This window comes from Meles meles, chromosome 3 (genome assembly GCF_922984935.1).
Source record: "Meles meles chromosome 3, mMelMel3.1 paternal haplotype, whole genome shotgun sequence".
Taxonomy (NCBI): Eukaryota; Metazoa; Chordata; class Mammalia; order Carnivora; family Mustelidae; genus Meles; species Meles meles.
This window is the reverse complement of record NC_060068.1, coordinates 97,826,523-97,842,387: the sequence shown is the minus strand read 5'-3', so window position 1 is coordinate 97,842,387 and position 15,865 is coordinate 97,826,523. Positions and strand designations below refer to the sequence as shown.

General features: G+C 35.8%; 1 protein-coding gene across 3 annotated transcripts in view; it reads right to left on the bottom strand.

Moving 5' to 3' along the window:
- The window catches only part of SLC38A9 (solute carrier family 38 member 9), an 86,770-nt gene that overhangs the window by 32,897 nt on the left and 38,008 nt on the right, over positions 1-15,865 (bottom strand). For 2 of the 3 annotated variants that reach the window (XM_046000077.1, XM_046000079.1), the window contains 6 exons: positions 15,224-15,345; positions 15,023-15,086; positions 14,692-14,785; positions 12,813-12,983; positions 5,251-5,310; positions 1,641-1,835 (listed from right to left, as the gene is read on the bottom strand). In XM_046000077.1, coding sequence (XP_045856033.1) covers positions 1,641-1,835; positions 5,251-5,310; positions 12,813-12,983; positions 14,692-14,785; positions 15,023-15,086; positions 15,224-15,345 — 706 coding nt within the window. The remainder of the gene's footprint in view (positions 1-1,640; positions 1,836-5,250; positions 5,311-12,812; positions 12,984-14,691; positions 14,786-15,022; positions 15,087-15,223; positions 15,346-15,865) is intronic. The other variant, XM_046000078.1, reaches the window with a different exon arrangement.

The following is a 15,865-nucleotide window of genomic DNA, read 5'->3' as shown; positions in this document are numbered from 1 at the left end:
AATTTTTAGTAATCTAGAAGTTAGAGAGTTTTCCTTTTAAGGAATTAAGTCCAGTCATTATGGAGTAGAGTCAGGAGACTCAAGTGGGTTTCTTTCTATAGGAATTACATACTAATTTCTGTAAAGAGGCTATAGTTTTAAAACAAAGGGAAAGTACCAAAAAAAAAAAAAAAGGTAAAAGCAAAATATTCTTAAGGAGGTAGAGAATAATCAACCTGGTTACAAGTCTAGTCATTGTTTTAGCAAATACTAAAACTGAACTGAACTGAACGATATTTGATCTTATTTATACAATAATGTACGAAATATTCAGTGTGACTGTTTGCTACCTGTGTGCTAATAACCCACACAAAGTCCAAAGAACAGGTTTGTTTGTTTCCTTCTTTCTCTTTGGAGGGAGGAGGGGCAAAAGGAGAGGGGGGAAAAAGACAAATCTCAAGCAGGTTCCATACCCAGTGCAGAGTCCAACATGGACTCAATCTTACAACCCCGAGATCATGACCTGAGTCAAAGTCGACAGTCAGATGCACAGTTTATATGCTAACGTTAAAAGATCTGTTCCACAGGAAAGTCGGCAAGCAAATCAGGAAACCACAAATGAGCTATATAAGCTCTGCCGTGGGTTTGCAGAGTAGCTGATACAGAAACGATAAAAAAAAGAGGCCAAAGCCTATATCCCAATGCTTAATTTTCTGTGTATATCTGTGGCGTCTTGCAGAGAATCCTATTGTGAGGCAGAGAGATACAGAGAAACTTACCTCTTCCTTTGGTTTTCTGAAAACCCCAAAAACTAACTCCTTGATGTGATGAATAATCTAATTATTTTATACTCTACACTGACTAGCAGGAGATCAGATCTATTGGGAGGAGGTGAAACCCTATGGATTATTTGGGGTTATCAATTTTTTATGAATATTATCCTTATCTTTAGTTAACCAGATCTAAGTTTTCATTGGGGATTCCTTTTGTCATCTTAAAGTTCAGTATTGCAAATGAAGATGGGATTAAAAAAAATTTCTTTAATGATGCAGAAATTTGTGAAATTTCTTCAGTGATTTCAGAAATTTCTGAAAAACTGGACTCATGGTAAGAAATCTGTACTTTTAAGGAGGCAATAGTGTTCCAGTAAAGAAAAGCAATGAGGAGGACAGCAAAAGCAGAATAAATCTCATTAGGGTGAGTTAGAGAATGATATCCCAAGTTGAAAGCTAGGTGATAATTCTGTGCTATACTCTTAAGCAGAAACTATAGGAAAAAATATTCCAGTAAATTCTTCTGTTTCCAGTCCTTAGTATTGAGAATCCCTGTATTATCCAGTCTGGATCTCTCCTCCTGAAATCTTAATCTGTTTCCTCTAGTTGTACCCACCAAGGAAATGAGGAATAGTGGTTCAGTCAGGCTAGAATGGGACAGCTAATAATTCATCTTTTAAAAAAAGAACCTGGACTTAAAATGGTCATCTACATTTTTCTCTGTGTCAAACTCCAAAAGAAAACCACAAAGCAGGGTAACATATAAGTGAACAAATTAAACATAGGTGAATAGGCCTAGTAGGTAACTCTCCCCAGCCAGATCATACTTCCACAGAATCCAGTGTGAACTCTTACACAGAAGCTCCATAACACAATGTCTCAGCTTACCTAGGATATTAAATTTTGAAAAAAATGAAGGAGATTTGAAATTGAGCAGTGGCAGGAGGAGTCCTATGAGGTAAAAGGGCACCGTCTTGGACTTATTCCACCACTTTTCAAACTGTTCGAGTCCTGTGTCATTGGCATAGAAAATCATGGAGCCATTGTTGGGATGGTCGCCACTCCCAGCACTTGGACAAATCACTGCAACAGAAAAGTATCAGGTTAGAGAAGACCACGAAGAATACAAAATGGCTACCCCAGAGACTGACACTTGCTCTACCAACCTCAACTTGTATCATGAATAAGTTTCTGCTTTCTGGAAAAAAAAATTGAGGGTTGTATTTGAACACATTAGGAAATTTTTACTTACAAATAATTAAAGGTGGGAAAATCTTAGAAAATTCTGAGGTATATCCTTAATTTCTATGAGAAGCTACAAAGTTATCCTACCAACTATCTTTTGGTTCCATTGCTAGAGAGAAAATACTGAACTGAACAATATTTGATCTTATTTATACAATAATGTAAGAAATATTCAGGGTGACTGTTTGCTACCTTTGTGCTAATAACCCACACAAAGTCCAAAGAACAGGTTTGTTTGTTTCCTTCTTTCTCTTTGGAGGGGGGAGGGGCAAAAGGAGAGGGGGAAAAAGACAATCTCAAGCAGGTTCCATACCCAGTGCAGAGTCCAACATGGGACTCAATCTCACAACCCCGAGATCATGACCTGAATCAAAGTCAACAGTCAGATGCACAACTGACTGAGACATCCACCCGCCTCAGAACAGATTTCCTTAACAGTAAACAAAATCTATGAGTTTGGAATAAAAAGTGGACATCATTGAAACAGATGACATGTTAGTGCCAAAACCTAACTTGTTTATAGCTTATGAATCTTGAATTCCAGCAATATGGAATAATTCTCGTGTGAGTTTACACATTTTATAACAGCCTAATGGCTTAGATGATAGCCAGAAAACTGTTGAGTAAAATACGTTTTTCCTAACACTGATCTTCAAGTGGCTGGCAATTTCTTCTGTTAGGAGAGATGATACAAATCATTCTGTGTTTCTAATTTCATGATACTACTTTCCTTAATGATCAGCACTTTTTTTTTTTTAAAGATTTTATTTATTTGACAGACAGATCACAAGTAGGCAGAGAGGGGAGGAAGCAGGCTCCCTGCTGAGCAGAGAGCCTGATGCGGGGCTTGATCCCAGGATCATGACCTGAGCTGAAGACAGAGGCTTTAACCCACTGAACCACCCAGGTGCCCCAGTAATCAGCACTTTAAAAACAACTCTTAATGCTGGTGAAAAATACTCCTAACAAGTAACAAACATTCTCATCATTAGCTAAAGAGAAAATGATATATTCATTTTAAGTTCTGTTTTTAATTTTATTCTCTATCCATTATATATTTGGCATGCCACAAAGGCAAACACTTACTTTTCTTGCTTAGTCTGCATTTTAACGTGTATTTTTTTTTTTTTTTCTATGTCTGGACAGAAGTAAATTAACTTGAAATTTTTTTTGTGCTAGTAATTACAGTGGTAAACAGCACAGGCTATGGAACTAAACTGACTAAATAATGAATCTTGACTCTGTCACTTAGTAGTTGTGTAACTTTGGGCAAGTCATTAACTTCTCTGTGTTTTGGTTTTTCCATCTAGGAAGTGAAGTTAACATAATCTACCTTACAGAAGTGCTATAAAACATTTAGGATAATGCCTGCACACAGTAAGTAGTAAGTAACCAATAAAGGTCAACTATAATTTTACATTAACTGAAATGGATTGTTTCATAGTATTTAACACATCATTCAAAGAGAAGAACGCAAAGTAAACTGACTTTGCTGATGGTACTCTCCAAATCATCAATGTAATTGGGAAACTTATGAACATATTTTAAAGTTATACCAAAATACTTTAGTGTAAGTATTCAAAAGTGTATGTGTGTGTGTCTGTCTGTCTGTCCACAGAAATGCTGGTACTGCACCCACTCATTTGCTAGTGTTAATAAAACACAGGTTAATGAGTTTAATTAAGGAACCAAGACACTGAACAGTAAACACTGAAACATTTGTTTTAAGAGAGGAGAGACTTCTATCTATGCATTATATCCTCAGAGCCTAGAATAATTCCTGACACATAATAAGCTTAATAAATATATGTTGAGGGGCACCTGGGTGGCAGAGCTGGTTGAGTTGTTGACTCCTGGTTTCGGAGTAGATTGTGTTCTCAGGGTGGTGGGATGGAGCCCCTCAACAGGCTCATGCTCAACATAGAGTCTGCTTAAGACTCTCTGACCTTCTCCCTGGCAGTCTGCTCTCTCTCTCTTAAATAAATAAATAAATCTTAAAAAATATATATATATATATACATATATAGAATGAATTTTCTTCATTGATCAATGTGTTCCTCCATCGGAATGATATCAATTTAGTATCTCTGAAATCTAAATATATAAATCTAACATAAAGATACATTAGAAATCGTAACATAAAGATAAATTAGCATTTCTGAAATCTAACACTCTGAAATCTAAATCATTAATACATAAAGCTTTGGGGGATGTTAAAGATTAACAGTAAAACTGTTAAGAAGGTTACATTAGCTTTTACCTTTTTTTTTTCCAAAGGTTTTACCTATTTATTTGAGAAAGAGAGAACAGGTAAGAGGGAGAGGCAAAGGGAAAAGCAGACACCCCACTGAGCAGGGAGCCCTCTTTAGGGCTCTATCATAGGACCCTCAAATCATGACCCAAGCCAAAGGCAGATGCTTAACTGACTGAGCCACCCAGGCACCCCTACATTAGCTTTTTTTTTTTTTTTTAAGATTTTATTTATTTATTTGACAGAGATCACAAGTAGGCAGAGAGGCGGGCAGATAGAGAGAGGTGGAAGCGGGCTCCCTGATAAGCAGAGAGCCCACACGGGGCTCGATCCCACATGACCTGAGCCAAAAGCAGAGGCTTTAACCCACTGAGCCACCCAGGTGCCCCCCTACATTAGCTTTTAACATTCACTTTCTTCATGACTGCCACAGTAGATAAATCCATAAGCCACAAAGATTTATTTTTAACAACTTAATTAAAGGAAACCTTTCTAAGAAATTAAGATTTTTTTAAAAAGTCATGCCTTCAGTTTATTTGTCTGTATTTACTAACCTTTGTTCATTATTAGGATATTATTTTCCAGGATACAGATTTGTGTATCTTAAGCATTAGTAAATAATACAGCAAATGTCTAAAAAAGTTAACAACCTGAGAACTATACTTCTAGACTTCCAAAACAATTAGCAAAGATGCAAGCTCTTAAAAATATGTATTGCCTATTTATAGGCAAACATGGATTCTATAGATGTGAGCTACCATTGTGAATTGTATAATACAAACTCAATCTTGTTTAGCTCACATTAATACAACCTTTCATGGAGTTTCTTTTTTTGGAACACATTGGTTGCCATCAATTTAATACTGGCTCAGTTAATATAATGGTAATGATGTTGCACTAATTATTGACCTAAAATAAAGCAATATGTTTCACCTTAAATTCATTCTGAAGCAAAGTGGAAAATAAAAAAACAAGCTAAACTTTAAATTTCAAACTACTTACCAGGGTTGCTATCATTGGTACTTAGTACAGCATCTGTGTCATTAATGTGATGAATAAAATCTAAAAATTACAGAAAAAATACAGTTTAATATCAAATGAAAGATGCTAGATCAATCACCCCCTAAAATCTTTGACCTACAAAAATCTTTTAGATCTACTGTGTGGTAATATTACCTAGAACACTGAACCAAGCCTGCTTCATTATTAACACAGCTTAACCACTCTCAGCTTTCTTCTCTACTTACAGGAATGATGTCATGGGCTTCAGTTCCCACTATGGAAAATTTTTACACGATTGCAGATTAAAAAAAAAAAAAAAAAAAAGATCTACCTACACAGCAGAATTTAGTTAAAGCCCTGGAATCAAGATAAAGTATACATTTTTTTCTTCTACTCATACTAGTTGATATAAGTATAGTTACTTCTTATATAAAGTTCTGAAGCCTGCAGAAAGTGAAAACCAATACTTAAAACAGCAAAACTTATTTGGAGAATCACTTAAAGCTTTTATAAAGTATTATATATGTTTTAATAGACTGAAGATTATGTAGTAATTATTGCTCACATGTACCACTAAGTTATACTGAAGGAAGTAGCAAAGTATAAAGCATATGCAGAATGGGAGAAGATACGTTCAAGTTACATATCTGATAATGGGTTAGCATCCAAAATCTATAAAGAACTCATCAAACTCAATACCTAAAAAACAAATAATCCAATAAAGAAATGGGCACAAGACATGAACAGACAATTTTTTTCAAAGAAGACATCCAGATGGTCAAGAGACACATGAAAAGATTTACCACGTAACTCATCATCAGGGAAATACAAATCAAAACCACAATGGGATACCACCTTACAATGGTCAGAATGGCTAAAATTAACAACACAGGAAACAACAGATATTGGCCAGGATGTGGAGAAAGGGGAAATCTTCTATGCTGTTGGTGGGAATGCAAAGTGGTGCAACCATTCTGAACAGTATGGAGGTTCCTCAAAAAGTTAAAAATAGGGACACCCGGGTGTCTCAGTCTGTAAAGCATCTGCCTTCGGCTTGGGTCATGACCCCAGGGTTCTGGGATTGAGCCCCACATTGGGCTCCCTACTCAGCAGAGAGCCTGCTTCTCCTTCTCCCTCTGCCTGCTGCTCTGCCTACTTGTTGTGCTCTCTCTCTGTCAAATAAATAAATAAAATCTTAAAAAAAAAAAAAGTTAAAAATAAGACTATCCTATGACCCAGCAAATGAATTATTAGGTATTTACTCAAAGGGTACAAAAATACAAATTCTAAGGAGCACGTGCACCCTAATGTTTATAGTAGCATTATCAACAATAGCCAAATTATGGAACAGCTCAAATGTCCATTAACTGATTAATGGATAAAGAAGATGTGGTGATTTCTCAAGAAACAAGAAAGGTCTCAAGTACACAACCTAACCCTACACGTAAAGGAGCTGGAGAAAGAACAAGAAAGAAACCCTAAACCCAGCAGGAGAAGAGAAATCATAAAGATCAGAGCAGAAATCAATGAAATAGAAACCAAAAAAACAACAGAAAAAATCAATGAAACTAGGAGCTGGTTCTTTGAAAGAATAAATAAGATTGATAAACCCCTGGCCAGACTCATCAAAAAGAAAAGAGAAAGGACCCAAATCAATAAAATCATGAATGAAAGAGGAGAGATCACAACTAACACCAAAGAAATACAGACAATTATAAGAACATACTATGAGCAACTCTACGCCAACAAATTGGACAATCTGGAAGAAATGGATGCATTCCTAGAGACATAGAAACTACCACAACTGAACCAGGAAGAAATAGAAAACCTGAACAGGCCCATAACCAGTAAGGAGATTGAAACAGTCATCAAAAATCTCCAAACAAACAAAAGCCCAGGGCCAGACGGCTTCCCAGGGGAATTCTACCAAACATTTAAAGAAGAACTCATTCCTATTCTCCTGAAACTGTTCCAAAAAATAGAAATGGAAGGAAAACTTCCAAACTCATTTTATGAGGCCAGCATCACCTTGATCCCAAAACCAGACAACGATCCCACCAAAAAAGAGAACTACAGACCAATATCCTTGATGAACACAGACGCAAAAATTCTCGCCAAAATACTAGCCAATAGGATTCAACAGTACATTAAAAGGATTATTCACCACGATCGAGTGGGATTTATTCCAGGGCTGCAGGGTTGGTTCAACATCCGCAAATCAATCAATGTGATAGAACACATTAATAAAAGAAAGAACAAGAACCATATGATACTCTCAATAGATGCTGAAAAAGCATTTGACAAAGTACAGCATCCCTTCCTGATCAAAACTCTTCAAAGTGTGGGGATAGAGGGCACATACCTCAATATTATCAAAGCCATCTATGAAAAACCCACCGCAAATATCATTCTCAATGGAGAAAAACTGAAAGCTTTTCCGTTAAGGTCAGGAACACGGCAGGGATGTCCATTATCACCACTGCTATTCAACATAGTACTAGAAGTCCTAGCCTCAGCAATCAGACAACAAAAAGAAATTAAAGGCATCCAAATCGGCAAAGAAGAAGTCAAAGTATCATTCTTCGCAGATGATATGATACTATATGTGGAAAACCCAAAAGACTCCACTCCAAAACTGCTAGAACTTGTACAGGAATTCAGTAAAGTGTCAGGATATAAAATCGATGCACAGAAATCAGTTGCATTTCTCTACCAACAAGACAGAAGAAAGAGAAATGAAGGAGTCAATCCCATTTACAATTGCACCCAAAACTATAAGATACCTAGGAATAAACCTAACCAAAGAGACAAAGAATCTATATGCAGAAAACTATAAAGTACTCATGAAAGAAATTGAGCAAGACACCAAGAAATGGAAAAATGTTCCATGCTCCTGGATTGGAAGAATAAATATTGTGAAAATGTCTATGCTACCTAAAGCAATCTACACATTTAATGCAATCCCTATCAAAATACCTCCATTTTCTTCAAAGAAATGGAACAAATAATCCTAAAATTTATATGGAACCAGAAAAGACCTCGAATAGCCAAAGGAATATTGAAAAAGAAAGCCAAAGTGGGTGGCATCACAATTCCAGACTTCAAGCTCTATTACAAAGCTGTCATCATCAAGACAGCATGGTACTGGCACAAAAACAGACACATAGATCAATGGAACAGAATAGAGAGCCCAGAAATAGACCCTCAACTCTATGGTCAACTAATCTTCGACAAAGCAGGAAAGAATGTCCAATGGAAAAAAGACAGCCTCTTCAATAAATGGTGCTGGGAAAATTGGACAGCCACATGCAGAAAAATGAAATTGGACCACTTCCTTACACCACACACGAAAATAGACACCAAATGGATGAAGGACCTCAACGTGAGAAAGGAATCCATCAAAATCCTTGAGGAGAACACAGGCAGCAACCTCTTCGACCTCAGCCGCAGCAACATCTTCCTAGGAACATCGCCAAAGGCAAGGGAAGCAAGAGCAAAAATGAACTATTGGGATTTCATCAAGATCAAAAGCTTTTGCACAGCAAAGGAAACAGTTAACAAAACCAAAAGACAAATGACAGAATGGGAGAAGATATTTGCAAACGACATATCAGATAAAGGGCTAGTGTCCAAAATCAATAAGGAACTTAGCAAACTCAACACCCAAAGAACAAACAATCCAATCAAGAAATGGGCAGAGGACATGAATAGACATTTCTGCAAAGAAGACATCCAGACGGCCAACAGACACATGAAAAAGTGCTCCACATCACTCGGCATCAGGGAAATACAAATCAAAACCACAATGAGATATCACCTCACACCAGTCAGAATGGCTAAAATTAACAAGTCAGGAAATGATAGATGTTGGCGAGGATGTGGAGAAAGGGGAACCCTCCTCCACTGTTGGTGGGAATGCAAGCGGTGCAACCACTCTGGAAAACAGCATGGAGAATAGAACTACCCTATGACCCAGCAATTGCACTACTGGGTATTTACCCTAAAGATACAAATGTAGTGATCCAAAGGGGCACGTGCACCCGAATGTTTATAGCAGCAATATCTAAAATAGCCAAACTATGGAAAGAACCTAGATGTCCATCAACAGATGACTGGATAAAGAAGATGTGGTATATATACACAATGGAATACTATGCAGCCATCAAAAGAAATGAAATCTTGCCATTTGCGATGACGTGGATGGAACTAGAGGGTATCATGCTTAGTGAAATAAGTCAATCGGGGAAAGAAAACTATCATATGATCTCCCTGATATGAGGACGTGGAGATGCAACATGGGGGGTTAGGGGGACAGGAGAAGAATAAATGAAACAAGACGGGACTGGGAGGGAGACAAACCATAAATGACTCTTAATCTCACAAAACAAACTGAGGGTTGATGGGGGGAGGGGGAGTTGGGTGGGGGGGTGTTATGGACATTGGGGAGGGTATGTGCTATGGTGAGTGCTGTGAAGTATGTAATCCTGGCGATTCGCAGACCTATACCCCTGGGGCTAAAAATACATTATATGTTTATAAAAAAATAAGAAATAAATAAAAATTTTAAAAAAAGAAAAAAAAAGATGTGGTGAATACGTGTGTGTGTGTGTGTGTGTGTGTGTGTGTGTGTGTGTGTACATATTACCGAAATATTACTCAGCCATTAGAAAGAATGAAATCTTGCCATTTGCAATGATGAGGATGGAGCCAGAGTGTATTACGCTAAGCAAATTAAGTTAGTCAGAGAAAGACAAATACCATATAATTTCATTCATATGTGGAATTAAAAAATAAAACAGATGAACATAGGGGAAGAAAAAAAGAGGGAAGCATGATAAGAGGCTCTTAACAACAGAGAACAAACTGAGGGTTGATGGAGGGAGGTGGATGGGGGGATGGGCTAAATGGGTGATGGGTATTAAGGAGGGCACTTGTTATGATGATCACTGGTGTCACATGGAAGTGATGAATCACTAAATTCTAACCTGAAATCAATATTACACTATATGTTGACTAGAATTTAAATAAAATTTTGAAAAGAAAAACAAAGTATCTGACTGCTTGAAATCTAAAAAAAAAGGCATATGCAGATATCTAAGCATTCAAATCACTGTATAGTTAATGAGAGAATGGATAAAGAATGTTTTCTTGTTAGAATGAAGTTACTTTATTCTGTTTGATGTTAATCTTTTATAACTTTAGTAAGCCTTCAGTGTTTAATGTGAAAGTTAAATGAGATGATAAAAAATGTTGGATTAATTTTCAGGTCATGAAGTAAGTTAAGTATGATGTGAATTATTCAGCTCCACTGTATGCTTGTCAAGATAAAAGCAGGATAGTAGTGCTCTAGGCTTTTGTACTATCTTTAAGGGTTATTAGTGATAAAATTAGGTGATCAGGGGCGCCTGGGTGGCTCAGTGGGTTAAAGCCTCTGCCTTCGGCTCTGGTCATGATCCTAGGGTCCTGGGATCGAGCCCCACATTGGGCTCTCTGCTCCGCGGGGAGCCTCCTTCCTCCTCTCTCTCTGCCTGCCTCTCTGCCTAGTTGTGATTTCTCTCTGTCAAATAAATATTAAAAAAAAAAAGATTAGGTGATCAATTTTTATCTATTTCCTGATGCCAAAGACTCAAATAAGGCTTGTGAAACCTTAACACCAAGTATGGTAGGGTGAATATTCTACCCTCAAATCCACATCCACAGGAACCTTAGAATGTGACCTTATTTGGAAATAGGGTTATTAAGTTATATAATTAAGATGAGGTCATACATGTGAGGGTAGACCCTAAATTCAATGACTGGTATCTTTAATAAGGAGAGAAAAATTTGCTCTAAGACAGACTGAGGGAAGATGGCCATGTGAAGACAGGTAGAAATTGGGTGATGCAGCCACAAGCTGAGGAATGCCAAGGATTGCCAACAGTCAATCACCAGAAGCTAGGAGGAGACAAGGAAGAAGTATTCTTCCCTAAAGGCTTCAGAAGGAGTGGAGCCCCAGTGACACTTCAATTTTGGACCAGTCACCAGGACTGCAAGAGAATAAATTTCTCTTGTTTTAAGCTGAACAGTTTATGGTAATTTGTTACACAGCCCAATACATCAAGGCTCAACAAGGACAGTATGAGAAAAAAAAAAAAAGTAAAATAGACTACAGGCTAATATCTCTTTTGAAAAGACACAAAGGTTCTAAATAAAATAGTAACTCCATTCCTCTCGAAAGTAAACTGAATCCAGTAAGAAATTAAAAAATACACATCATGACTGCTAAACTAAGTTTACCTAAGAATGTAAGGATGATTTAAATAATACAAAATGTATTCATTTAACTTATCATATTAACAATTTTAAGGAGAAAAGATTGGGGTGCTTTGGGTGGCTCAGTTGGTTAAGTGTCTGACTCTTGGTTTCAGCTCAGGTCATAATCTCAGGGTTGTGAGACAGAGCCCATGTTGGGCTCTGGGCTGGGCGTGAAGCCTGCTTAGCATTCTCTCTCTCTCCCTGTCCCTCTGCCCTGCCCCACCCTGCTCACACTCTCGCTTTCCTCTCTCTAAAAAAAAAATAATAATTAAAAAAAATAAAGGAGAAAAGATTTATGATCACCTCAAGGGATATAGAGTATTAAATGTCTGATAAAATCCAGTACACATTAATAAAAATTCTTAAGAGAATAATAGGCAGGAACATCTTTAAATTGCTAAAGGGTATAACCAGTATCCCACAACAAACTTAATATTTAATGGGGAAAGATATCTATAGGAACAATATAAGGATGTCTACCAGAGACATCATCTATGTAACTTTATACTTTAAAAAAGATAAACATGTATAAATATGTGTACATATAAACATATATGTTGTGTGTGTTTGTGTGTATATATATATAAATATAAGGATATATATATATATAAATATAAATGTATGTATATATGTATGAATCATTTAAAGTAATAACTGGATGGGAAGTTTTCATTACTCGTAAATGACATAACTGTCTAAACGTAAAATCAAGAGTGAATCTATAAAATTAGAATCGATATGAGTTCGACACATTTGCTAGATTCAAGACAAAGATTCCAAAATTAATTAGGTTATTTTATAATAGTAACAAATAACTTGAATTTTTATAATTAAAAAATATATCACTACTTTCTGGGAAGATGGAATGGTTTCATGAATTTTTATATTCATCAAAATTGTATGGCTAGGATTTATGTGTTTCTATGAATGTAAATTCTATCTAAAAAAGAGAACTGTATCTATAACAACTGAGGTGGGGAGTGGATATAATAAGCATAGATCATTTTTTTTTCAGTGGATAGGATACTGTTCCTAGGCAGTAAAAACTTCTTTTTACATATAAAGCACAAATACACAAAGAGTTTATAAATGGATAAAAGTATGTCTATGATATTAAAACAAACAGAATCAACTATATCTTCCAGAATTACAAATGACTTTTTACTTTATTTATGCCAAGTCCAGAATTTAAGGCTGAAACTAAAACACTGCAGTAGTTACTATATCTGAAAGTAACTACTGTTAAAGCATATGATATGGATACTTACTAAAAATAAACCTTCCAGTATTAAAAAGAAAATTAGACATAAGCACCCAATAAACTATCATTGCTCCAATGAGAGATACTAAGGAGAAAAGGAGACTTGACCACTGTCCAAAGGAGCCAAAATAGTATCTACAGACATCTGGATATTCCCAGGTACTGGTATCCACTGATGCTAGATAAAACAAGAGAAAGAATAAAATCAGATGTTACTAATATAGTCATTAATCATAATCTGTGTTCCCCCAATTAACTCAAATATTTAGCAAAATATTAAGAATATTCCATCATCAGATATTAGACCACAGAATGATGTAACAGAAATTAAAGCATTATAGAACAAACATATAAAAAGATATATAGATCAATAAAACAGTACAGATAATATAAGAAACAGATTATAGTATCATAGTATTTTATAATTAATAAAAACAAATGAAAGATCAAGGCTAAGCAAAATCATGAGTAAGAGTCAAGATATTATTCAATAGGGCGCCTGGGTGGCTCAGTGGGTTGAAGCCTCTGCCTTCGGCTCACGTCATGATCCCGGGGTCCTGGAGCCCCGCATTGGGCTCTCTGCTCGGCGGGGAGCCTGGTTCCCCTTCTCTCTCTCTGCCTGCCTCTGCCTACTTGTGATCTCTGTCTGTCAAATAAATAAATAAAATCTAAAAAAAAAAAAGGATATTATTCAATAATATTTGGCATACTTAAATGACATATGGGGGAAGTTTTCCTGAATCCCAATTAATTCAAAAATTAAATAAGTTAGAAGACAATATAAAAATAGATCTTGAAGGGTTATCCTTTTCTATCAAATGAAGAAATAGAAATACAATGGAAAAGATCAGTACATATAAACAAACTCATATAATACAAAGCCATTCAAATGTTACATGGTAAAGAAAATTGGCAAGAAATAATGGATAAAGGGCTAATGCCTACATCATACAAAAAACTTAGCAGATCTATAAGAGCATCAAGGTACTTGAGGATAAATGGAAAAGGGATAAGAATAAATTACAAAATTAAGACAAAATATACATTGCTTAATAGAGCCCTCCCCCTCAAAGACAAAGCCTGGTCTCTTGATTCAAAATTGCTAAGATTCACTGAAATAATGTAGGTATATTTAGGTCCTAAACTACTTTAAAACAATCTAAAAAGGTAATTCCCTGATCCAGAATTTACAGAGATGAGTACAGGCAATGTATTATAAAGCTTTGTGAATTCAAATGGACACGTTCATATTTTCATGTTTTTCTAGTTACATTTTCTACTTTAAGGAGATTCCAACATTTAGATCTCTTGGTGGGGGATAGATCAAAAGTCACCATTAACTGCTAAGAATCACAGAATTGTGTTTTCTTTTCTTTCTTTCTTTCTTTTTTTTAAAAAGATTTATTCATTTGAGAGAGTGTGGAGGGGGGAGGGGGAGGGATAGAGGGAGAGAGACCATCCTAAAGCTGACTCCCTGCTGAATGAGGAGCCTGTTGTAGGGCTGGATCCCAGGACGCTGAGACCATGACCTGGGCCGAAATCAAGAGTCAGACACTTAACTGACAGAGCTACCCAGGCAGCCCAGAATCACAGAATTTTCAACTTAGCTCTGAAAAAGACTATTTTTAAAATAAGACCTTATCATATTTTTCTTATCAGGAAATTAGCATCAAATGAAGAAACCACAAACCTCTCTGAATTTCAAATGCAGTCACTAATTCATTGACATATCAGTTCAGCTGAATGCTATGAGTTAAGAGAAGTAAATCTTTAGGCACAAAATAGTTAACACACATGTGGAATGTACACATTAGTGATCTCCTTCACCAGGAAATACTTATGAATACCCAAATGGTTACTCTATTTTCACCATGGCAAACTCTTACATATCATAGATCGTGATTTCACTACTCTGTAGCAGCAATAAAGTGTTAAAATGCCCATCAGCATGATGACACACATTCCAGTAGTAAAGCCAGCCTGTTTAAAAACACAAATATAGAACAACATATATCATCATGTCAGAATAAATTCATATGCAACCATATTATGTTACTCTACCCTAAACAATTATGATAAAAACCTGACAATGTAAAGTTAAATATAATTATCTATTTTCTTCAATAACTATATAGATTTATTAAAACCTCAATTGTAAATCTTACAATATAAAGAGAAAAAAATTCAGGCAAAAAGTGTGCTGAAAAATTTTATTACCTGTTTTATGCCCCAAGGAATACTTAATATAGATGTTCCCATCATGGTATTCCAAATCATAAAACTGAAAACACAGAATAATAGTAGTAAAAATATGGAGTTTGACTCTTTAAACATTTTAACTAAGACAAAAATGAAAATAACCAGGAATTTTCATTTATATATAGTTTAAGTTATGATCCAAAAAGTTGTTTTACTCACATGGTTACTAAACTGGTGTTTTTGCCGTATCCTTCACTGTAACTTTGAAGTTTATAGGCAGAACCCAATGGACTATATACATAGCACTCTTCTGGAGCTGGAACTACATGATCTGGGGCAATCTAGTGAAAAAAGAAATGTTATAAGAGAAATGTTACTACCAGAAAATGTGCAGGATAGGTTATTTTCTAAACATCAGAGGACCTGACTCTAGACACAATTCTTAATATCATGAACAAATAGCATGTATCCCTGATTAATGAATATAAAAAAACCCTTTCCAAATATAGTAGATCTAAAGGACTAAGAGTCTGGAGAGTAAGAGCAATAAAATGTTCATGTGAAATGACAATGAATTCTTAACGTATGCAACTATAAAAATATTTTTCCCTTCATTTTCATGTGAAAGAAAGAAAAGTCAGCAAAGAGTGAGATTAAGGAATTCTAGATGGAGGAGATCTGGGGCTTAAGTGAGAGGAATTTCAAAAATCAAGTGGCCATTGAACCCTCTAGGAATAGGTTTTAGCAAAGAGGTAGGGAACTCAAACTATAAAGAAATGACACAATAATACAAAATAAAGAAAGGAAATATATATGAAAAGCATTTAAAACGAAGTAAAAAGTGAGCTAACATAACCTAAG